Source organism: Pelophylax lessonae (assembly GCF_965119305.1).
Source record: "Pelophylax lessonae genome assembly, chromosome: 4".
Classification (NCBI taxonomy): Eukaryota; Metazoa; Chordata; class Amphibia; order Anura; family Ranidae; genus Pelophylax; species Pelophylax lessonae.
In genome coordinates, this window is record NC_138771.1 from 251,279,692 (window position 1) to 251,305,331 (window position 25,640).

The 25,640-nt window shown below is 40.5% G+C and overlaps 1 protein-coding gene across 3 annotated transcripts in view; it reads right to left on the reverse strand.

Annotated features, from left to right (window-relative positions):
• The window catches only part of SYT1 (synaptotagmin 1), a 754,020-nt gene that overhangs the window by 233,630 nt on the left and 494,750 nt on the right, over positions 1 to 25,640 (reverse strand). For all 3 annotated transcript variants that reach the window (XM_082254981.1, XM_082254980.1, XM_082254982.1), the window contains one exon: positions 11,241 to 11,424. In XM_082254981.1, coding sequence (XP_082111107.1) covers positions 11,241 to 11,409 — 169 coding nt within the window. In that variant the 5' untranslated portion in view covers positions 11,410 to 11,424. The remainder of the gene's footprint in view (positions 1 to 11,240; positions 11,425 to 25,640) is intronic.

Here is a 25,640-nt window from a genome sequence, read left to right on the forward strand (position 1 = left end):
GCCTATCTACCTGTAATAAATCAGTCCCTCTGTCTCACTATAAATATAGACATTTTCTAAATTACCACCAGCTTGGAAATACAGTGCCTTGCGAAAGTATTCACCCCCCTTGAACTTTGCGACCTTTTGCCACATTTCAGGCTTCAAACATAAAGATATAAAACTGTAATTTTTTGTGAAGAATCAACAACAAGTGGGACACAATCATGAAGTGGAACTAAATTTATTGGATATTTCAAACTTTTTTAACAAATAAAAAACTGAAAAATTGGGCGTGCAAAATTATTCAGCCCCCTTAAGTTAATACTTTGTAGCGCCACCTTTTGCTGCAATTACAGCTGTAAGTCGCTTGGGGTATGTCTCTATCAGTTTTGCACATTGAGAGACTGAAATTTTTGCCCATTCCTCCTTTGCAAAACAGCTCAAGCTCAGTGAGGTTGGATGGAGAGCGTTTGTGAACAGCAGTTTTTAGTTCTTTCCACAGATTCTCGATTGGATTCAGGTCTGGACTTTAACTTGGCCATTCTAGCACCTGGATATGTTTAGTTGTGAACCATTCCATTGTAGATTTTGTTTTATGTTTTGGATCATTGTCTTGTTGGAAGACAAATCTCCGTCCCAGTCTCAGGTCTTTGCAGACTCCATCAGGTTTTCTTCCAGTATTTGGCTCCATCCATCTTCCCATCAATTTTAACCATCTTCCCTGTCCCTGCTGAAGAAAAGCAGGCCCAAACCATGATGCTGCCACCACCTTGTTTGACAGTGGGGATGGTGTATTCAGGGTAATGAGCTGTGTTGCTTTTACGCCAAACATAACGTTTTGCATTGTTGCCAAAAAGTTCAATTTTGGTTTCATCTGACCAGAGCATCTTCTTCCACATGTTTGGTGCATCTCCCAGGTGGCTTGTGGCAAACTTTAAACGACACTTTTTATGGATATCTTTAAGAAATGGCTTTCTTCTTGCCACTCTTCCATAAAGGCCAGATTTGTGCAGTATACGACTGATTGTTGTCCTAGGGACAGAGTCTCCCACCTCAGCTGTAGATCTCTGCAGTTCATCCAGAGTGATCATGGGCCTCTTGGCTGCATCTCTGATCAGTCTTCTCCTTGTATGAGCTGAAAGTTTAGAGGGACGGCCAGGTCTTCGTAGATTTGCAATGGTCTGATACTCCTTCCATTTCAATATTATCGCTTGCACAGTGCTCCTTGGGATGTTAAGCTTGGGAAATCTTTTTGTATCCAAATCCGGCTTTAAACTTCTCCACAACAGTATCTCGGACCTGCCTGGTGTGTTCCTTGTTCTTCATGATGCTCTCTGCGCTTTAAACGGACCTCTGAGACTATCACAGTGCAGGTGCATTCATACGGAGACTTGATTACACACAGGTGGATTCTATTTATCATCCTTAGTCATTTAGGTCAACATTGGATCATTCAGAGATCCTCACTGAACTTCTGGAGAGAGTTTGCTGCACTGAAAGTAAAGGGGCTGAATAATTTTGCACGCCCAATTTTTCAGTTTTTTATTTGTTAACAAAGTTTGAAATATCCAATAAATTTTGTTCCACTTCATGATTGTGTCCCACTTGTTGTTGATTCTTCACAAAAAATTACAGTTTTATATCTTTATGTTTGAAGCCTGAAATGTGGCAAAAGGTCGCAAAGTTCAAGGGGGCCGAATACTTTCGCAAGGCACTGTATTCCTGATTAGGGATGATCGAACGGTTCGGGTCGACCATCGGTTCGACCCGAACATTGGCTGTTCGAGGTTCAGCCGAATTCCGAACGTTTTGCTGAAAACAAACCAGAACCGACCAAAATGCAATGGGACAGGAAATGTGCTTTAAAAGCCCGTGATTTGACCAGAACCATCAGTAAAAACCAATTGAGGGGGCAGGAGAATGCTAGGAATGTGATTGGAGTGACTAGGGGGTCCAGAGGCCAATCATTAGTGAATACGCCCCCCAGTATATAAGATAGCCCCCGCCAAATTCCTAGCATTGTAATACAGGGATATGGAAGAGAGTGGAAGCAGTTCTGTGACTTCTGATACAAAGTGTCATTTAGTAATTCTTAGTGTGAGGAAAGGGATATCTAGTGTAGTTAAGGTGCTATTTTCCACTTTAGTTAGCTTTAATAATCTAGTTCTGTAGGGAAAGTTTTAAGTGTAAGGGGACCGTAGTGTAGTGTAGGGTTAACTGACTCTGACTGCTATGGCAGGGTGACAAAACCCTTCCATTTCAGGGTGACCGCTATAGAGAAAAGATTGTTTCTCTTTTGTCACACACAGAGCAGCGATATGGCTTCTCACCGGTCAGCCTACTTTTTGCTGCAGGCGTTCATAGGGCTTTTTTGAGGACAAGTTTGGAGTCAGGCATGACATCTGAACTTCTGTATAGGGGTATATATACACACACACATGTATGTATATATACACCTACACATACATAGGTGTGAAAATAGCAGAACACTATGCTTGCGCTAATGAAATAATTAACAGGCATATGTCTCCGCTCCTATCACACCTATATATGTGTATGTGTATATATACATATAAGTGTGTGTGTATATATACCCCTATACAGAAGTTCAGATGTTTTGCCTGCCTCCAAAGACCCCAAAAAAATGCCCAAAAAAACCCCTCCAATAACACACCTGGGCATTTTTTTGGGCGCAGGCGTTTTTTTGGGCATTTTTTTGGGGTCTTTGGAGCCAGGCAAAACATCTAAACTTCTGTGTAGGGGTATATATACACACACACAGCTAGAGCTTGGGTCAACCAAGAGTTTGAAGCTCATCTCTGGTAGGCATCAACTACAGTAGATGCCAATAACATTCATTAAAAGGCAGACACAGTAAGAGTTTTGTAGGTAAATAATGGGAGCCCTGGGAAAAACATATTGAGATCTCATATCTCAAGATATCAAATATAATAGAGGTTTGTTATATAATAATCATCTGACATTAAATTATTGCTTCACACTGGCATTCAAAGATCAGATAACAATTGTTTTGAATAATGAAAACATAGACATTATATTTTATATTAGACATGGATTTGGTGATGTATTTTGTATTAGCTATAAATTGCAACTAGAACTACTTTTGAAAACCCACACTTCCTTCTGTAATAAATTGATTGGAGGTAGAAAAAAAAAATAAAAAATCAGCGTTTTCAACTGATTTCCTATTCTTCCTTGAGAATAGGGAGCTAAGTTTGCATTCTATGCTGCACAACGAAGGGTGAAAATCTTCTCATGTTCTGGTGGATTTCTGTCCTCTGGGATCCACTCTGACTCTTCTCACTGCCTTGACCAAAGTCCATTTGCAGTGCTGAAAAGATCAACCTCTTCTAACCAGTCACAAAGCATTTCACATGCAGGAAAATCACTGTAAGTACCGACAACATCTCACATACAATTTCAGTGTTTAAAGTGCCACTTGACTATCTGACCATCAAGTCATATTTGGATCGCCATACACTAAACAGTATATTTGTATGTCTGATATATCCATGTTTATCCTTTTATTCTAAAATCACAATTTATAAAAAAAAATATATATTATAGCTTATTTTGTGCCTTTGAAACTAAACAACATTTTTCTTTAATATGATTTTTCTGTAAACTTGATTCTTATATTTACTTGGCTCTACAAAATATATTTTCTTTGACTACTGGTCGATTTCATCTTTAATATCAAGCGAACAAACTTTCCAATATTCTGTGTCTCAGGTGAACTGTCACTAAGATAGTTTAGATAAATTGTTTTCAGTTTTCTGATCTATATTTGAGTAACATAACAATAGATGACTTTTACCATCACACATGTACAAAATAACATTTGTCTTTTCAGTACTTATTGTTCTTAAGAACTGAAAAATTGACATAAGTAGAAAAAACACAATCCATCTTTTCTAGATCTGGTTGAATCCTTATTGGTTTTTCTTCTTAATGAAATCATGAACAAAATTGCATAAAGAAACCTATAGATTATGGTGTACACAGTGAAGTTAGTATACAGTAATACATCCATAGCTGCCCAGGCAGCTATTATAGAGTCCATAGGCAGGGAATGCTAAAAAAAATAAAAAACACTTGCTAGAGACAGCTTGGCCCTGGTTAACCACAGGAAAGAATCTCTGCAACTTTGATATTGGTACCTGCAAACTATGCAGTATCAGTGGCCACCAATAGTAAAGAGTATGAATAAGAGCCCTATATATGTATATTATAGCACATGCATGATTTGACCATCCTAATATTTAGCTATTTGGATCACTCCCTCGTTCCCAGTGAGCAAACTTCATATAAAACACTGTGTAGTGCATGGGTTACCTTGCATACATTATATTATAGGCTTTTCGCCTCTGCTCAAGACTATTATAAGTGTGGTAAAGAGGTACATACTATGTTGTCCATCTCTGACTACCAAATTTAAAGCGGTGTAAATAGGGATGCTTTATAGGCTACTTGTCTTCAGTCGGGACCTCAAAATTTTGTTATGATACCCTCATATTTCTAGTTACACTTCTGGTTTATGGTGGTTATTTTGTGTTTGTGGGGAAGCTACAAATTGGGCACCATTTCTTGACTTGGAAAATGAGCTGTGAACATGATAAAGAATAAAGATGATGAAAACATAGGGGAAAAACGTTTTTCCTCATAGGGGATTACTGTTCATAACCGGTTTTGTTATTTTGTTAATTTAGTCAGCTAAACTATTGAATGATTTAGCACCACCAAATGACTTCCAAATGAGGAAGCAATTATTTGTTTTCTGTTTTTGGGTGGCCTATCCTTGGATAATTAAAAGCAGAACTTCAGCCATTTTTTTATTATCTGAAATGTAAATATAAGTTACGTCTCAAGAGTTTTGTGCCACACTATGTATAGTTGTACTTCCTATGTTTACAATTTTTATTGAGGCCAGAAAGTATAGCTCTCCCTACAATTCTTGCCTGCTGAGACATGTAGGAAAGCCTCAGCTCTCATAGTCACAGTACTGGAGGTATAGTAAAGGCAAATACTATCTGGCCTTATCGAAAGTGTAAATATTAAAGAAAGGGCGCCATACTTGAAGTGCATATACCTCTTGAGACCTAATTTAAATTTACAGTGCAGATTTTTTAAACATGCCTGGAGTTCTGCTTTAAGCGTACAGTGTGTCTTTACTATTAAAAAGTAACTTTGATAATTCAAAGGACTTGCTTGCTTTGGGATACTGTGTAAAACTTTGCCAGAAGAGGGACCTGGATTTTTAGTAAGATCAAGAGTGCTGTACATAATGTTAAAGTGGAACTAAACCTATTGATTTAACTGCTTACCAAAACAGTTACATTTATGGCATGGTATGAATGAAACCTGCTTGTGCTCTCAATCAAACTGTCAATAAATGGCTACTGCCATAACTAATCACATGTGCACTAGTTAAAACAGAGACTAAGATGACAGCTTCCTTGACTGTAAAGTATAAGGGGGGTTAGTTCCACTTTATATGTATTATAACAATATCCATTTATACTTAAAGGTACAACACCGCTGGACTACATGCATACATGTTTTTATTTCATTGATTTTCCATTTTTATATAGTGTCTACAAAGAAAATACTGCTTTAAAAACTACAGAGAGCTACAGTATTTATACAGTATATTTCCTGAAGGAGTATAAAAGCTATTGTCTCTGTCATACATAAACAACCATCTTCGGGCCAATTTCATTAGATGCCAACTTACCTACTTTTATATTTTAGTAATAATGAAGGAAATCCACATACTGTAAATAGGACTAGAACATACAGTAAATTCCATGCATATATTTCCCCTTCTGGAAACTGAACTCAAGGGCCAAACACTAAGAGCTAATGATTTTAGACCCAACTCTGGGCAAATGTAAAATTATCCCCTGCCAAGGGCTGTGCCAATACTGAAAGGGTTAATGACTTATTTTGTCTAGGAGAGGGGAGAAAATGTTTTACTTACCTGATCTTTTTCTAACCTTGGTAGATGATGCTCTGGAAGTGGACTGTCACTCAGTGTCATCAGGTCCCATACAGGATTATGGACCCTGCTATTGTCTTGATGACATCAGGATACTAGACTGCTGGAGTATGGGTGAGAATAAGCTTCTGGGGCTGGTCTAGCTGTGAGGAATGGTGGATAATCAGGTAGGTAAATCTTTATCTTTTGTTGCTCTAGAGCAGTGATGGTGAACCTTGGCACCCCAGATGTTTTGGAACTATATTTCCCATGATGCTCAACTACACTGCAGAGTGCATGAGCATCATGGGAAATGTAGTTCCAAAACATCTAGGGTGCAAAGGTTTGCTATCAATGCTTTAGAACAAAATAAGCAATTAGCCCCACTGCAAGGGATAATCTTTTAGTTGATCCTAGCTGGGCTTTAACAGCTGTGCTTACCTGTGCTGGACAATGCAATAAATAATCATGAATAAAACACATGCATCTGAGGTTTCAAACCCTGTATTCACAGCATAATGGGAACATGAGTAATATTTTAGATCAAGCCACCTGAAATGGGAAAATTTTGATTTGATGCTGACCACACATCAAGTAGTTTTAAGCAAATTCCAGCGATTTATTATATAGCAAAAAAAAAAAAAAAAAGCATAGAAGTAAATGCAATGTAGCAGAAATATTTTCTGTTAATACCCTGAAATCATCTAAAGTATTGATGGTGTGCTGTTTTGATCCCTATTGGCTATTTGGCTGCTTTTGCAATTGAAAATGATTGAGCCTGATCATTTCCATGTGTATGCAGAATATGATAATAGAAATAGTTTTATACAATTATGCTAACAGGCAATGGCTAAACATTTAGTTGTTTATCCACTTCCTGCCTTCCACTATACTGTGTATCAGTGTTCCTTAATCTCAACTCCTGTCCTCGGGACCCACTAACAGGCCAGATTTTAAGCATCACCTTGGGGAGATGCAGACTAGAATACTGCAATCACTGAGCAGCAAAATATATCACCTGTGATGTATTTCAGTCATCTGGCAAACCTGACCCGAGGCCCAGAATTAAGAACCACTGCTGTATATAAATATCCATTTGCCCTGTACCATGAGATCACTGTGACCAATCACAGTGATCACATTAGTAGTAATAAACAAAGGCTGTCATTCGTGCAGCCTTTGTTTAACATTGTGATTGTTGTGTTTGGTCACACCAGTCACAGAGTCCCTTATCACAACCACAGTAGTCTCAGTGTCCCTGATTACTGACACAGCAGTCCCAGTGTCCCTAATCACCGCCACACCAGTTCCAGTGTCCCTGATCATAGCCACACCAATCACAGTGTCCCTAATCACCGCCACACCAGTTAGTGTCCCCTATGTACCCTTGCAGCAGTCACAGTGTCCCTGATAACTGCCATACCAGTCACAGTGCCCCTGATCACTGCCATACCAGTCACAGTGTCCCTTATCACCGCCCCACCAGTTACAGTATCCCCTAATCAGCCCTACACCAATCAAAGTGCCCCTGATCACTGCCATACCAGTCACAGTGTTCCTAATCACCACCACACCAATTACAGTATCCCCTAATCAGCCCTGCTCCAGTCACAGTTTCCTTGATCACTGCCAAAACACTCACAGTTCCCCAAATCACACTACACCAGTCCCATGGCCCCTGATAATTGCCTCACAAGTCCTAGAGTCCCTGATCACTACCATACCAGTCACAGTGTTCCTACTCACCTCTACGCCAGTAATGGTGTCCCATAATCACCCCTGCATCAGTCACAGTGTTCCTGTTAGTCACCGCACCAGTCTCTGTGCCCCTTACTACCTCTACACCAGTCTGAGTGTCCCTAATCAACCCCAAACCAGTCCCAGTGTCCCTGATCACCACCACACCTTTCACAGTGTCTGTAATCACCCCTTCACCAGTCATAGTGTCCCTGATCACGAACACACCAGTCATAGTGTCACCAGGAGTCACCATAAGGACTCGTTCACAAGTGCAAACATGAATAGCTCTTCAGAGAACTTTTGACAGACAGTGAGGAGACAATGTATCACATCCTTACTACCTGCTTTAATCCTTGGACCCTGGGGGTACAGGGGGTAAAATTCCTGCCACAGCTGAAAAGCATCACAGCCACAGCATGTGTAAACCCCTGGCCACTGCCTCGGCAGCTTAAAACCCTAATAGTGCAGCCAATAACAGTGTCTCTGATCACCCCTGCACAAGTCTCAGCATTGCCAGACCAGCAAGCTAGAATCAGTGTTCCTGATTGTCACCACACCAAATCATCGCAGACAGCAACCGTTTTCCTGATCACCTGCACACCAGTCCCAGTGTCACCAGATCAGAGTATGCCAGTAACAGTGTTCATTATCCCCGCTACACCAGTTGCAGTGTCAACACCCCAGTTTAAGCCAGCAATGATGTCCCTGATTCTCACCACACCAGTTCCTATGTCACCAGGCTAGTGTAAGTCAGCAACAGTGTTTCTGATTGCTGCCACACTAATCCCGAGTGTCAAAAGACTACTGTAAGCCAGCGACAGTGTTCTTGACCACATCTACACAAGTTCCAGTGTCACCAGACCAGTGCAGTCAGCAACAGTCCTCCTGATTATCGCCACACCAGTACAGTGTTGCTTCTTTCTGCTGCCTGTACTGACCCTGGCCTGTTTATTGACCACAATAATGCCTATTTCCTGGACTGATCCTATGCCTATTTGCTGACCATGTCTTTGCCTGCCATCTGAACTGACCCATCTGCATGTCTGACTGACTACATTCCTACCAGACACCAAATCCAGCTATTCCCTGTGGACAACTTCACTCCTGGAACCACAGGAACTCCTTTATGTCCTGGTCAGAAAACATGGCATTCCTGGAGGCAGCCATGTACCAGTAGGCTAGGCTTGCTTGGCTTGTAGGAACTGGGACTGCTGTAGGTAATGCTACCCCCAGCTATATTTCTTTCTCAAGAAATAGGAGCAGGAAAATGTGCACACTGCACAAGGAGCAAGAAAGTAATACACTCAGTATTGATAAACACACAGGAGTGCATACTGTGCAGTGCTGAACCATATCACACAGGCACAGAAAAAAATGAGTACATAGAACTGTGCTTACATATCCCCTCCCAAAGTGGCCCTCTATTGCTCAACTCTGCATCTCCCATACACAGCTCACCTCAGTACCCCCTGTCCATAGTTCACCTCTGCAACCTTGGCCCACAGTTCACTTTTTCTCTCCCCCATCTGTAGCTCTCCTCTTCTCCCCCTGCCCCCAGCTCACTTTGTTTCTCTGTCCACAGCTCGCCTCCTTCCCCAGTTCACAACTAACTTCGTCTTCCCCTGTCCACAGCTTACCACTTCTCCTCTTGTACACAGCTCTCCTCTTCACCCCAGTTCACAGCTCACCTTTTCTCCCCCTGTCCACAACTCACCTCTTCTCCCCAGTCCTCAGCTCACCTCTTTCTCCAGTCTACATCTTACCTCCTTCCCCCTGTCCACAGCGCATCTCCTTCCCAAGTCCACAGCTCACCTCTTATTCCCCTGTCCACAGCTCACTTCTTCTCCCCCAGTTCACAGATCACTGTCCTTCCTCTGTCCACAGCTCCCCTCTTCTCCCCAGTCCAAAACTCCCCACTTCTCCCCCAGTCCACAACTCCCCTTGCCTTCTCCCAGTCCACAGCTTCCCTCTTCTCCCCCTGTCCACAGCTCCTCTCTTCTCAGCCAGTTTACAGCTCCCCTCTTGTCCTCCAGTCTACAACTCTTGTACCCCCTGTCAACAACCTAACCCCCCCCCCCATCCACAGCTTACACCCCAGCTGTAGATAGGGTGTAGCTTACTGAACCTGCCTACTAAACAGCTCTCTCTCATCTGTTCACAAAAGCTTTTCGTGGGGCAGGCAGAACCATCCTTTTAAGCGGGAAGTGATCATTGCAAAAACTTCCTCTACCATCTTTTGAGTTTAGTGTCAGGTGGGAGAGGAAAAGGCTAGCTGGAGGTGGCAAACCAGAGTTCTGCCACATTCCATCTGGAAAAAATCCCTGATTGTAAATATGTAAGTTGAGCATGTGATCTGCAGCAAGGTTTGTGGACCTTCACTATAAATTCCTGTGTTCAGTCAGCAAGGCAGGAGTCTAACATGAAGCTTTTACAGAAGACCTAGCTACTGTAGGGTGCACTGCAGAGAGGCATTTGGGCTGCAAATGGGATTGATCTTTCACTTACATCCCCAAGCACCCCCCTGGGGTACCAGTCCAGGGATCCTTTCAGCTGTTTGCCTGTGTACTCAGACCTGCTGTGAACCACACTGTCAGAAACGTTGTTGCTGAGACAAATAGGAAGTAACTTTTTATGTACTGTAGTATTTACTGAAACAGTAATCATTCTCTAGTATCTATGGCTACAGAGACTTATGGAGACTGCACTGTACTGCCACCTAGTGTTCTTATTAAAGTTGGTCCAACATTGTTTTTGCCATTTTGAACCTTTTTGCACTGTTAATCCTACTCTGCCCCTATTTAGGTCAAGGTAAAGCTATTCTCTGTCTGATCAAGTCAATTCCCCTGCCTGTTAAATTTAGGAGTTAACTTCTGATTTCGGTATCACTTTAAGGCAGCCCATACATTATGTATTTTTTTTTTTCATTCAACCAGCGAGTTGAACAAAAGAAAATACTTTGATTCCTCCATCCAAACATTCAAAGTGTATGGGGGAACCTGTCCCACCATGGTATTGTATTCTGACAGACAGAACACAATGACTGGTGTTGCCAGCTATAGCTATTGGCACTGGTCATTTATAAGAAACCTAACAGGTTGGTTGTGCACGAATCGATAAATTGACTTGTGTACAACCAGCTTGCCCATACATGGATTGAAATTTGGCTGGTCCCTGCTGCACTGGCTGAATTTCAATTCATGTATGGCCAGCTTAAGTATTCAAAGTTAAAATCTGAAAGGAAACAATAGGACTGGGAAGATAAAATGTGCAGGCCTTACTTCTAAATGCAGATCAATAAAACTGATTAGCTGCTTAGCCTGATATGACCTTACTTTAATTGACAACTTAAAAACAAAATGTTAAACATGACAGAATATAAGGCAGTGTAAGCCACAGTAATTTCCAACTGCACTGAAAATGCCATGTGAATATGGTATTGTAATAAAAATAAAATACTTCATGATGCTATAATGCTATCATTGGATATAAAAAGAAGTTGCACTTTTTTTTTTTTACTCACATGGAATTTTATTCAGCTCGTTCATGAACTTCTCTTTGATCTTTGAAAAGTGATTATCTTTCCCATCGCTCGGAGCTCCAGCCTCTGTGGTGTTCTCCCGTAAAGCAGGTGCGACAATTGTTGTTTGGGGTGCTGTCATCGCCTCATGACGGCTCTCGCTTGACTTCATTTTGGCCCTAAGGAACTGTTGCAGATGAAAGATAACAGGAGAAATATTATTTCTAAAGATCCAAGATGAATTCTATCTCACAGCTAGTGAAAGTCATCAAAAGCTGCATCTGCTGTGCACCTGCTCACTAAATAAATATGACTTCATTTGTGCATTCACTGGTGTTGTTTCATATAATATTTAACAAAAGACATTTCACATTACTATTTCACATAAGCTTTTCTGTGTATTCATATACAGTAAGTGCGGTTCAAGCTTATTTGAGGCTTAAACTTTTGTTTTTTATTTCATTGTAATGTTCCCTAAATATTATAGTGCATTAGCACAGCTTCATTTGTTTTGAATACACTGTACTTTTTAAGACTAGATCCTATGCAATTCATAAAACTGCACTCACATTGCATCCAATTAAAGTATAGTAGAAGTAAAAAAAAAAAAAAAAAGAAACCTAATAAAAAAAAACCTGATGATAAAGTTCTTAAACTGGGTGTGCATGGATGGGAATATTAACCGCTTGCCGACCGACCCATGCAAATATACTGCGGCAGGGCAGCTCAGCTGTGCAAAATGACTACGATTTATGTGATTTTGTGCACCCGGTCTCAAAGAGTGCACGTGCCACAGGAGCACACACTGGAGTTTAGACACTGTGGGAGGCATGCCGCAGGGGAGGAATGGCGGCGATCGTCAGAGAAACTGACAGAAGACCCGCCTGCTTATGTAAACAAAGCAGGCGAGTCTTCTGTCACACAGGCAGGGAAAGATCAGGAGTTTCAGCTAAGCTGAAACCCTGATCTCTCTGTGCCTGTTACAGAACCCCCTCCCACAGTGAGTAAGCACAGGTAGGCATACATTAACCCCTTTGATCACTCCCAGTGTTAACCCCTTCCCTGCCAGTGTCATTTATACAGTAACAGTGCATAATATTTAGCACTGAAACCTGTATTAATGTCACTGGTCCCTAAAAAGTGTCAAAAATGTCAGTTAGGGGTCCGATCTGTCCGCCGCAATGTCGCAGTCCCAGTAAAAAAATCGCTGATCACCGCCATTACTAATAAAAAAAAAGTCCAAAAATCGATCTAGTTTGTAAACGCTATAACTTTTGCGCAAACCAATTAAAATACGCTATTTGGGATTTTATTTACCAAAAATATGTAGCAGAACACAAACTGGCCTAAACTGATAAAAAAATTGATTTTTTTAATTTTTATATTGGGAATGTTTTATAGCAGAAAGTAAAAAATATGGTGTTTTTTCAAAATTGTCGGTCTTTTTTTGTTTATAGCGCAAAATCTAAAAACCTCAGAGGTGATCACTAAAGATGGCCTTGCAGTTCGCCCGGCGGTCAGTTTGCGACAAATTTTGCTTGTTTGCTACCCGCAAAATTTGCGAACACATGGCGTAGTTCGCGGCGGCCATATTTGTTTACATTGGGGAGAACTTTGACCTGTGACACAGCCGTCAGGTGGAACGGGACAGCCAATTGAAACATTCCAATACATGGACAGTCCCCCTACCCTATAAATAGCCCCGACCTGGCGGCCATTTTTCATTCCGCTTTCTGCCAGTGTAGGGAGAGGTCTGCTGTGCTCGTCAGGGAGAGTTTGCTAGACACATATAGAGTTGTGAAGATCCACAAAAGTCCTTTCCAGGGCTGGTATTTTTCGGTATAGGTCTACTAGTATCTTTTGAGCTTAGGGGCAGTTAGAGATCGGCTTCAGTTACAAATCGCTCTGTCAATGTCCACAAAGTCCTTTCCAGGGCTGGTATTTCGGTATATGTCTAGTATCTTTTGAGCTTAGGGAGAGGTATCCTGTGGTTGCTTTAGGGTCAGTTAGAGATCGGCTGCAGTCACACAGAAATCGTTTTGTCAATGTCCACAAAAGTCATTTAAAATGCTCCAATGTCGTTTTAGGGTCTATTACAGTCTCTTTACTATAAGGCCAGGTATCCTGTGGTTGCTGTAGGGGCAGTTAGAGATCGGCTGCAGCCACACACAAATCGCTTTGTCAATGTCCACAAAAGTCATTTAAAATGCTACAATGTCTTTTTAGGGTCTATTACTGTCTCTTTACTACAGGGTCAGGTATCCTGTGGTTGCTGTAGGGTCAGTTAGAGATCGGCTGCAGTCACACACAAATCGCTTTGTCAATGTCCACCAAAGTCATTTAAAATGCTCCAATGTCGTTTTAGGGTCTATTGCAGTCTCTTTACTATAGGGCCAGGTATCCTGTGGTTGCTGTAGGGGCAGTTAGAGATCGGCTGCAGTCACACAGAAATCGTTTTGTCAATGTCCACAAAAGTCATTTAAAATGCTCCAATGTCGTTTTAGGGTCTATTACAGTCTCTTTACTATAGGGGCAGTTATCCTGTGGTTGCTGTAGGGGCAGTTAGAGATCGGCTGCAGTCACACACAAATCGCTTTGTCAATGTCCACAAAAGTCATTTAAAATGCTACAATGTCTTTTTAGGGTCTATTACTGTCTCTTTACTATAGGGCCAGGTATCCTGTGGTTGCTGTAGGGGCAATTAGAGATCGGCTGCAGTCACCACACAAATCGATCTGTCAATGTCCATAAAAGTCATTTAAAATGCTCCAATGTCGTTTTAGGGTCTATTACAGTCTCTTTACTATAGGGGCAGGTATCCTGTGGTTGCTGTAGGGGCAGTTAGAGATCGGCTGCAGTCACACAGAAATCGCTTTGTCAATGTCCACAAAAGTCATTTAAAAAGCTCCAATGTTGTTATAGGGTCTATTACAGTTTCTTTACTATAGGGCCAGGTATCCTGTGGTTGCTTTAGGGGCAGATAGGGATCGGCTGCAGTCACACACAAATTGCTCTGTTAATGTCCACAAAAGTCATGTAAAGGGCTGCAAATGTGGTTTTGCGGTGCAGTGCACTAAAAAGGGGGGTGGGGGTGCGTGTGGGGGGTAATCCACAGTATAATATACTTTGTAGAAAGCATATTATATTGGATTAGTACTATTATTGTGCACTGTGCAGCATTGTGATAGGTGTGGTGGTGAGACTGAGCGTTTCTGCAGCAACACTACACACTACACACAGTGACAAAAGCAATGTATTATAACTGGTGTGATAGACCAATTGCCCCCCCCCCCCCCAATGCCACATATTGAAGTGGGGTGTTATCTAAGTAAACTTTTTCAAGTGTATTTGTGTCATGCAACAATATTGCCTAGTTTGCTGAGTGAAGTCTGGTACACACAGCGCCAAACTCACTGGCCAATTTTTTTAACTGGTGTGCTACACCAATGCCACATATTGAAGTGGGTGGTATTTAACAGTATAATTTTCTAAGAGTGTATTTTAGTCCTGCAAAAAAATTGGCCTCTTGCTATGTAAACAGTGCTACACACAGTGAAAACAGTTACTGGCCAATTATTTGTAGAACTGGTGTAATAAACCTGTGCCCCCCCCCCCCCCCAATGCCACATTATGAACTGAGGTGTTATTTAACAGTATGCTTTTCTAAGATTGTATTTTAGTCCTGCAAACATTTGGCCTCTGTTGCTGTGTTAACTCTGTTACACACAGTGACAACAGTTACTGGCCAATTATTTGTAGAACTGGTGTAATAAACCTGTGCCCCCCCCTAATGCCACATATTGAAGTGGGGTGTTATTTAACAGTATACTTTTCTAAGATTGTATTTTAGTCCTGTAAACATTTGGCCGCTTTTGCTGTGGTAACTCAGCTACACACAGTGACAACAGTTACTGGCCAATTATTTGTAGAACAGGCGGACTGACGGACCGGCAGATACAGAGGAGAGGCAGGCAGAACTTGCATTGCAGAAGAGGTAGAAAGCAGACTGCAAATGTATCAGGAGCGAGCCATCAACCATGTACAGTCAAATCTGGCGCTCTTAAGGATGCCGGCACATGGCTCCGCAGTGTGGGCTTTTATTAAAGTGTCCGTTGCTGACACCAGTGTTGCCACCTGCAGCCTTTGCAGTCAACGCATAAGTCGCAGTAAGCCCAACACTCACCTAGGGACAACCGCCTTAAGAAGGCACCTGAAATCCCATCACCAAGCCCAGTGGGAGCAAAACTGTCAGAACCCACATGCCACACTCCATGCTTTTACCGTCCAGCCTCTTCTCCTTCTCCTCCCCCTTCTCCTGTCTCCTCACAGTTGTCCAACACTCCACCTTCCATGATGCCATCATCACGTTTTTCTTGAAAAAGGTAGGCTTCTGTGGCTCAAATGTTGGAGCGTAAAAGAAGGTGTCAGTTTAACCCATGTGAGCTCATGTTTGCTGCCTAAACAGCCTGCCACCAACTTGTGTATACTGTGAACGCCTACTGTACCTCTAGTCATCATATACTACGTTCTTTGCTGTCAGTTCAACCCATGTGAGCTCATTTTTGCGGCCTATAGAGGCCGCCACCTACTTGTGTATACTGTAAACTCCTACCATACCTCTAGCCATCAAAAACTAAGTTTTTTGCTGTCAGTTTAAACCATGTGAGCTAACTTTTGGAGCCTATACAGGCCGACATTTACGGTTCTGTGTACTGTGAGCGCCTACCATACCTCTAGCCATCAAAAACTAAGTTTTTTGCTGTCAGTTTAAACCATGTGAGCTAATTTTTGGAGCCTATACAGGCCGGCACTTACAGTTCTGTGTACTGTGAATGCCTACCGTACCTCTAGCCATCAAAAACTAAGTTTTTTGCTGTCAGTTCAAACCATGTGAGCTAATTTTTGCAGCCTATACAGGCCGACACTTACTTCTGTATTCTGTGTGAATGCCTAATGTACCTTCAGCCACAGAATACTACGTACTTAGCTGTCCGGTAAGCCAATGTGGGCTAATGTTTGGGGCCTGGAATGGGCGACACTTACTTCTGTATCCTGTGAATGCCTAATGTACCTTCAGCCACAGAATACTACATTCTTAGCTGTCAGGTAAACCCATGTGGGCTATTTTTTGGTGCATTTTATGGCCGACACTTACTTCTGTTACCTGTGAATGCCTAATGTACCTTCAGCCACAGAATACTACGTTCTTAGCTGTCAGGTAAACGCATGTGGGTTAATTTTTGGGGCCTGGAATGGCCGACACTTACTTCTTTATCCTGTGAATGCCTAATTTTTCAGACTGGAAATGAAAAACAATGGGTCTGTAAAGGTTCCACCAAATTGTGGAATGGATGCGGACCCATTTTACAGATGTGTGAATGGACCCTATATGTATTAGACAATGTATTTACCGACTGCTGTCAGTTCTGGCTGATTTATGAAAAAATATATATATTTTTTGCTGTAAAAAAAAATAAAAACATTTAGGGCAACTTTTTCAATTGCAATACTTCTATTATGACATTGTCCATGTGCTGGGACTATTTGTGCACAGCTAGTACGTCTTTTGTGGCTGCAAATATGACCTAAAGGTTTTTAAAGTTCGCTTCCCATTAAAGTCAATGGGGCCCGCCGAGAACTCACGGTTCGCGGACTTTTGAGAAAATTTGCGGCTGGCGTTCGCAAACCGCCCCAGCCGATGTTCGTCCATCACTAGTGATCACCACAATTACAATCTTCACCTCTATTTGTGGGAAAAAATGGGCATCAATTGTATTTGGGTACAGTGTCGCACGAGCGCACAATTTTTAGTTAAAGTAACGCAGTGCCAAATCACAAAAATGGCCTGGTCATTAAGGGGGTAAAACCTTCCGGAGCTGAAGTGGTTAAAGTAAACATGCAAAGAGAAAATGTTTATGCAAATTGTTAATGATAATCATCAACAGCATAGCTAGATAACTAGAGACATAACCAGTGACATTCAGGCATATACTGAAATTCTATTGTTGGATTAAAGAATGAAGAGCATACCAGTTCATACTAGCCTTTGCTTTCTCCTAATGTATACAAATGCTCATATCACACTTTATAATTCCCTAAATAGTATGCACACTGTTGGGAAGAGTACCAGCCCATGAACATTTGAAAGAAATTACAATACATTTTGGTTAATTGTGTTTATCTTTGGAAAAAACTATATCAACAGTTTTTTTTTATTTTTTCATTAAACCTTTAGCCTGCAGTAGAAGATTTAACATTCTGGGGTTCTAGGGAGATATACTATATATATATATATAATATATATACGTATATAGTAAAACCTTGGATTGCGAGCATAATTAGTTCCGGAAACATGCTTGTAATCTAAAGCACTCTTATATCAAAGCAAATTTCCCCATAAGTAATAATGGAAACTCAGATGATTTTTTCTACAACCATTTATTCATAATTCCTTCAGTTTATAGTTCATATAAAAATATTATATCGTGGGGGAAAAGTTGTGTAACCATAAAATGTCCATCCATAAATGGCAGCCTCTACAAGGGGATTAGAAGCAAAATCCAGGCTGAACTACAGTGCATAAAAGAGAAGAAAGGTGCCTCTAAGTGTAGTACTGTAGAAGGTTCAACATTTAGCAACTCAAATGGTTGATGAATAAAACAGGCACATCTAAGTATGCAGGCAACTGGGGTAAAGCTGTCCACATAGACCAACCTCCGCACCGCCGGCTCTCACCACCGTCAGTCTGCAGTCATGACCGGGAAGACTACCCTGCAGTAGAGCGATCTGCAAGTGAGGGTTGAAGCGCTTGTGGAGCACACTGTGGAAGGGATGATGCCAATGGCGGTGCGGAGGATGGTCTTTTATACTCCGCTGACATGATGCTACTTGTATATCAATACAACGCTTGCTTATCAAGTCAAAATTTGTAAAAAAATATTTGCTAGTCTTGCAAAACGCTCTCAAACCAAGTTGCTCTCAATCCAAGGTTTTACTGTATGTATATATATATATATATATATATATATATATATATATATATATGTGTGTGTATATATATATATATATATATTTAATTTCGGCATCCCTTCAGATACCTGATTGGCAGCTGGTCTGAGTCAGCCACTCCTACTGGGGGCCTGAGCCAGCCCACTCCAGAAAGCACAAGATTAGCAGAGCAGAAGAGAGTGATGAATGACAGTCACTGCAGTGCTCTCTGCTCAGAGCGGACTGAGAACTGAGCAATCACCGGTCATTTTTTTTTTATTCCTATGCTTCTCTGTTAACATTACCCTTAAGTAATTTAATAAAAATGTGATGACACCCCTTGGAATTCAACTTTCATTCATGAAAAGGCATATTCATTAAGCATGTTTTTTAAAATAAGCAAAACGCAAAAAAAATTATGAAAAATGTTAAAAACTTCCAAAGCTTTGTAAGCGCCCGCCTTAATGACACAGGGCAAATTTCAGTAGCACATTTTGCTATGCGGCAGATCTTTCAGTTAGCATGTAGCAAATACAGCAACCTAAATGGTGTAGTTACTGAGCAACTTTGTGAACCAGTAGTGACTCTCAGTTGTGAATAATAATAAATAAGTATTTTATCGTATTAATAATAACGAACAATAAGCAGTGAGTGAATTTCGCTTTGATAAGTGTCTTAGTAGTCATGCAGCAAAATAATAAATAAATAAATAAAAAGTATTCTATTGGAGAGGTGGATGTTGCCATATAGCAGTCATGTAGACTTTTATGGATATAGCTATAGCTCTATTATGATTATTGTTATTATTTTTCCTACAATTGTAAGATCCCAAATTTGTGCTTGTGGACATGTGTAGGTGAAGATTGTAATTGTAATTTCACAGCAGCTCGGGTAAGAAATATTTGACTTAAGTATTAAAGTACTTTGTAATGATTGCTAGAGGGATACTGTGCTATTGAAAGGTCTTGGGTAAGGTCAGAATGTGCTCTATTATATAGATTTGCCTGGAGAAAGCACATAGAAAGACAGAGTGAGGAGAACATAAGGCTAAGTGAAATGATGTCAAATGCTGGTTGTTCATGAACAGCAGAATGTTAGGATAAAACATTAAGGTTAACATGTGTATATTTGCTTCACACAGTTTTAAAATGACAAATTTGCAAACATATTGTACAATTGTAAAACTAGTATTACTACTTTGTTATAAGGGAACTTATATCATTGTGCTAGTTTTCCATGACTTCAACCATTACTTTGCTGTTATTCTATCAACTATAAATGTCTAAATAAAACTGATAGAAAGAATATCAAGTTTGGATGATTTTGGATCCAGCAACCATTTTCTGGCTAGATCCATAGCATACCATTAATTAAACATGCACTAAAAAAAAAAAAAAAAAAAAGTGTGACGTATTTTTGGTAGATTCTACATTGGGCATAATGAAAAGAATATTGAAAAATGAGTTTCACCAAAAAAAGAATACATATAGCATAATTATATTTTAAAATGAATAGATGTATCTTTCAGGAGAAAAAGCTATGTTGAGTTCTTGTGCAGTACACTGTACATCAAATCAAACAAAAGATATTAAACTGAAAAAGTGATGTCTATATCCAAAGGATGGGGTTGAGTTGAGATAACACAGTATTTAAATTAATTTATTAATTAGAAAGTGGTATAAAGCTAATGAAATGTTAAACTGGTTCAGTTTGATAGGTCATCAACTGTAACAACTGCTTCTTTACAGGAAAAAGAACATGATATTTAAAAAAAATTGAGATTTGTGTCCTATTAAGTTCATATCTATCTCTGCTAAATAGCCTGACCTAAAGGTTTTCAATAAATCAATGCACATTTAGATCAGACTCCTAGTTATCTCATATTAGTTATCAGCACCATGGCAAAGCATTGTTTATACAGAACTAAAAAATTATTAGGTTTTAACATTTTTTTTTTAATGTAATAAGTACAAAGATTTCCTTTTTATTGCTTTTTATTATAAATATATATGATATATAGTTGTAACCTGGACTGTAGCTGATAATTGCGGTGGAACTTCTTCCTTTGTTGTTGCTGTATTATCTTTCTGCAGTATGAACAAGGTTAAACTATATATTAAATAATGCAGAAGTGCATCAACCATCTTTAGAGAGACCAGTTTGAAATGCTCATCGATAGAGTGTCTTCAGTGCAGAGGCAGCCATTTTGGCTGGGTCTGAAGGATAGTGATTGGTTTACGCAACAAAGCAAGAAGATAGTAAACTGGGCTGCTGGAGAAAGGGTGCTCTGTTGTGCTACCAGCCTGGAGAATTCAGGAAGGAAGACACTATGGGGATCATGTTATTTCAACCAATCTCCTGTGCTGAGCTGCTGTGGGAGAGCACCACAAGGTTCCAGTGTGGAACAGTGGTGTGTGGCTAGCATTTTCTGGAGCTATCTAATGCTGTGCTGTCCAGGGGAAAAGGCTGAATAGAGACTGCTGCTGCCATCGCACATCATGTGCAATGCTAAATGGATAGATAAATGCAGTTCAGTTCTATTAATCACTGTTATTCAGGATACCACAGGTGTTCAACCACACCGGCAGGATTTGCCCCCTTCCTGACCAGGTCCTATTTTGCGATTCGGCACTGCTTTATTTTAACAGGCAATTGCACGGTCAGACGATGCTGTACCCAAATAAAATTGATGTCCTTTTATTCCCACAAATACAGCTTTCTTTTGGTGGTATTTGATCACCTGTGCGATTTTTATTTGTTGCGCTATAAACAAAAAAAGAGTGACAATTTAAAAAAAAAACAATATTTTTCACATTCTGCTATATAACATTCTCAAAAAAAAAATTTAAAATCACATTTTTTTACATTCTAGGCCAATTTGTTTTCTGCTACATATTTTTGCTAAAGAAAAATCTCAATAAGTGTATCTTGATTGGTTTGCGCAAATGTTATTGCGTCTAGCAGGAAAGATTTTATTGTTTTTTTTTATTTTTTTTACTAGTAATGGCGGCGATCTGTGATTTTTTGCAGGACTGCGACATTGTGGCGGACAGGTCAGACCCCTAACTGACATTTTTGACACTTTTGGGGGGACCAGTGACACTACTACAGTAATCAGTGCTAAAAATATGCACTGTTACTGTAATAATGCCATTGGCAGGGAAGGGGTTAACCATGTGGGTGATCAAGGGGTTAAATGTAAGCCTAGGGGATTGGTTCTAACTGTGGGGGGCGTGGCTTCTGAAATGACCATAGAGACATGTGATCCTATATAGAAGGATCACATGGGCTCTGTGATCATTTCAGGGAGAAGAATGGTCGGCTGTGTTTACAACAGCTGACCATTCTTCTCTCTCAGCGGGGAATGATCACGGGTGTCAGGCAGCAATCAGAGCTGCCTGACCAGTGCATCGGCTTCCCCGCTGCCGAGTGGGGATGGGAGCGCACCGCCAGCGGCACGCGCTCGCCCCCTAGCTTCCCGTGCACGGCCGACGTAGTTCTACGTCGGTTTGCGCAGGAGAGCCACCCTGCCGCAGTAAAAAGGCCGCGGGTGGTCGGGGAGTGGTTAACCATACCTCTCAGAGTAAGGCTGTTGTATTATTGATTATATCAGTACACTTACTAAACTTCTCTTCTTTTAGGCTATACTTCCCCTAATAAATTCTCTGAAATACCTCAAGGTGTGTCAGTAAGTGGTGGGTGAGTGAGGTGTGTTATCTTCAAATGTGCAGAGAAATCAATCAATTCAGTGACTCCTCTGAGGGAAACATTAAATAATAATTGTATTAATACATTTTAATTGTTATACTCTTTTCAGCAACTTGTCATTGTTTGTAATGTTCTTGCCACTTTTAAAATTGTTTATTAAATTTACTTGAATTTAAATTAACTTGAAACCTTTTTCAGCTGAAATTATAGTTAAAGTTAGAGTTAAAGAGAAGCCACCAGCACTGGAAACCTGTCTCTTTTCAAATAAGTGTTTTTTTTTTTTTTCTTTCCTACAACTGCTTGTTTGCTGCTTAGATTAAATAAATTCTGTTTTTGTTACTGCTACAAATATTTGTTTGACAACAGCCAACAAATGATAAACCAAGCAATCACAAGACAGAACACTTCAAATACAAAAAAGCATCCAACTCAGCTTAGGGTAATACACATTCCAATTTCTGTTTTGTTTTTGACTTGTATTTTAAAAGCACTGTTGAAAGATTTAAAATCCAGCATGTTTGCATTTTAAACATGCTCATGTGCAGTGGTGTGTATTTTTGTTATTTGGTTTTGACAGGAATCATTCTACTTTTCTTTTATTCCTCTATACTATGATATGAAATGACTTTCAAACACATCTAATATGCAAAGCATTTTTCCCTAAATGCATCTGACTTGCTTCTGAATCTGATACTCATGTTCTCTAACTGTATAAGATTTACAGCTCACAGGTCATCCCCTACACCTCTGTTCAAGAAGATTGGACACAATTCCTTTATAAGTAGAAAACCTAGAACGTCCAAGGAATGTTCAATTCACATTTAATACCAGTTCAGATTTCAATACAATACAGACTGCTAGATATTTTAGACTATGGGTGGGCAACCTGATGATTGTTATCTACCAGTCAACTACGGGCAGGTGATGGGCAGATCATGATCTGTGCCTTTACCAACCCTTAACTGCCAGAACTGCACAGGAAAGCAGTGAACTGACAGGAAGCTGTCAAAGCCAATCCTAGCCCTGCAAAGGCATTCCCTGTCCCACAGCACCCCTTTGCTAATGAGTTCCTGGGGGGGGCAGGGAATGCCTCTGCCTCCTGTGGCAGCTTTAAGAAAGTTTCGCTTGGGCAGGTTTGGGCTCTTGTTTGAATGCGCCTGAGATCATTCCCAGAGAGTACTGTGCTGATCCCCACAAGTCCTTCTCAAGAGTCCATCCAAGGAAATGATTGATGAAATCATGTGGAATGGTTGAGAGAAGAGGGCTAACTTGGATCTGCACTAGAACAGGTGGATCTGCCATACCAGCTCTCCTGTGCTGCTCTGCATCAAGAAACCACTTCTGTGCCCTCCTGACACCTAACTGGTGTGCCCTTCTGATGCCCCAGCGGTGTGCCCTCCTGAGCCCCCAGTGGTGTGCCTTTCTGACCCCCAGTGGTGTGCCCTCTTAACCCCCATGTTGTTTTCTCATGACTTCCTTGTATCATGCCTTCCTGACCCCCTTAGTACTATGCCCTCCATACTCCCTTGCATATTGCCCTGCTGACCCCCTGTCCCACTCACCCCTGTCCACTACACTTTATACTACTAATCTTTATACACTGCCCTACCAACTACTGACCTCTGTATACTGCCCTACCTACTGCTGATCTTTACTGACCTCTGTACACTGCCCTACAACCTGTTGACCTTTGTACACTGTCCTACACACTACCGACCTTTGTAAACTGCCCTACATACTACTGACCTCTGTACACAGCCATACCTAGTACTGACCTTTACTGACATCTGTACACTGCCCTACACACTACTGACCCCTGGACACTGCCCTACATACTGCTTACATTGGACAGAACTCAGAGCAGACTGCCAGGCTAGATTGATGGCAGCCAGACCTGAAACTAGTCAAGCAAGTTAGCCTGCAGTACCAGATGTTCTGCTTTCATGGCTTCCTGCATCAGACGTGTGGGTGTGACCAACTATTCCCAGATACAAAAAAAAATTGTAAATGAAAGTGAATGCTAAGTTTCTCAATGAAGATAGCTTTTAAGGTAGGCTAAGTATATACTTTCTCAGTGACATTAGTTTTTTTTTGATTTTTGTAATTTTCTAATTATTTTTCTAATTATTTTTAAATTTTTCCCTGTGTTGTCCTTTTAACACCCCGGTGACCTTTGATCTCTTCCATGTTGTTCAAGTAGATCTCCACCTCACCTCTCAAAGGTTTCCTGCCCCTATTTTAGACCATTAAGACTTTGGTTTAATGCTCTGAAATGCATTGGAAACTGTTTTTAGGGGCTAATACTGAAAAAAGATTCCATTATTATGAGCAAGTATTTTGTGAATATTTATTGTATTGTGTATTCCTACCTGTGTTATGATTCATCACAACTTAAAAGACTGAAATGAAGAAAATTTATAAAGCCATTTATACAGCAAGTAGGGATTACAAATACTGGATTTCAAACCTATTTTCATGTACTGTATCTCCGTATGTACACTTGTAAATTAAAAAAAAACAACTAAAAACACAAATGTTGATTCTTTATGATTTGTTTTTATGCTTGTTTATCTTGAGACATCTTAAGATATGTGACATCATAAGCATTAATTGTCACTTTCTGCTAATTCTGGTAAACATAAGTAATAGTATTTGTAGTCTTAAAAAAAATTCAGATAGGCCTTGCAGAAAATGATCCTGAGAATGATCATTAATTGAAAACCTCACAAAATTGAATTCGGAAACGTATAAATGACATTACTGCAGTTGTCAAACAGAATGACAAAAAAACAACAGCTGTGGAATGTCTCAGATGCAAAATATCAAAGTTGAAATCCTTAAAGTCACCTTAAAGGAGTTGTATTAGTCAAGAAAGTTTTTTTATCTTAATGCAAAGCCTTCTGTGCGTAGCAGCCTCCCAGCACCCCTAATACTTACCTGTGCCCCTTCTCTGTCCAGCAATGTCCACGAGTCCCTCGGCCGTCCGGGACTCTCCCTCCTGATTGGCTGAGATACAGCCGCGGTGCAATTGGCTTCCGGAGCTGCCACTCTGGAGAGAGAGAGAGGGGCGGGGCCGAACCGCATATTCATGTTTGAATGGACACATGAAGCTACACCTCGGGTGCCCCCATAGCAAACTGCTTATTGTGTGGGCACTTAATTGGAGGGAGGGGCCAGGAGCAGGAACGAGGGACCCGAGAAGAGGAGGATTCGGGCTGCTCTGTGCAAAACCATCTGCACAGAGGATGTAGGTATAACATGTTTGTTTTTTGTTTTTTAATTAGACTATATAATTGCTTTAAAAATTATAGATAAGAATTGCAATGATGTACCTTACAAAGATTCCCACATTTCTGTGGAGCTGCTGTTAGAATACTTTCTCACTTCATTTTTTATATAGATTATATAAGAAATAGGAATTTGGAATAAACAAAGTGTTTTTCACACACTATGGATCTGATAAATAAAGCAAATCAATTGATGACAAATATTTCTAGATAATAACAAGAACATCATTAAAATACATTATTCCTTGACTTTTCACTAGCATTTTGTAATCAAAGGCACTAACATATGCAAGGAGAGCCTAATAGATGTGTGCAAACCTGCAAAACATGGTCAAAAGAAATGAACATGCATGTTAATCTGTCTATGACTGAAGAACAAGATCATTAGCAAGTTATTTTCTTTTGTGTGAATAATATGTTC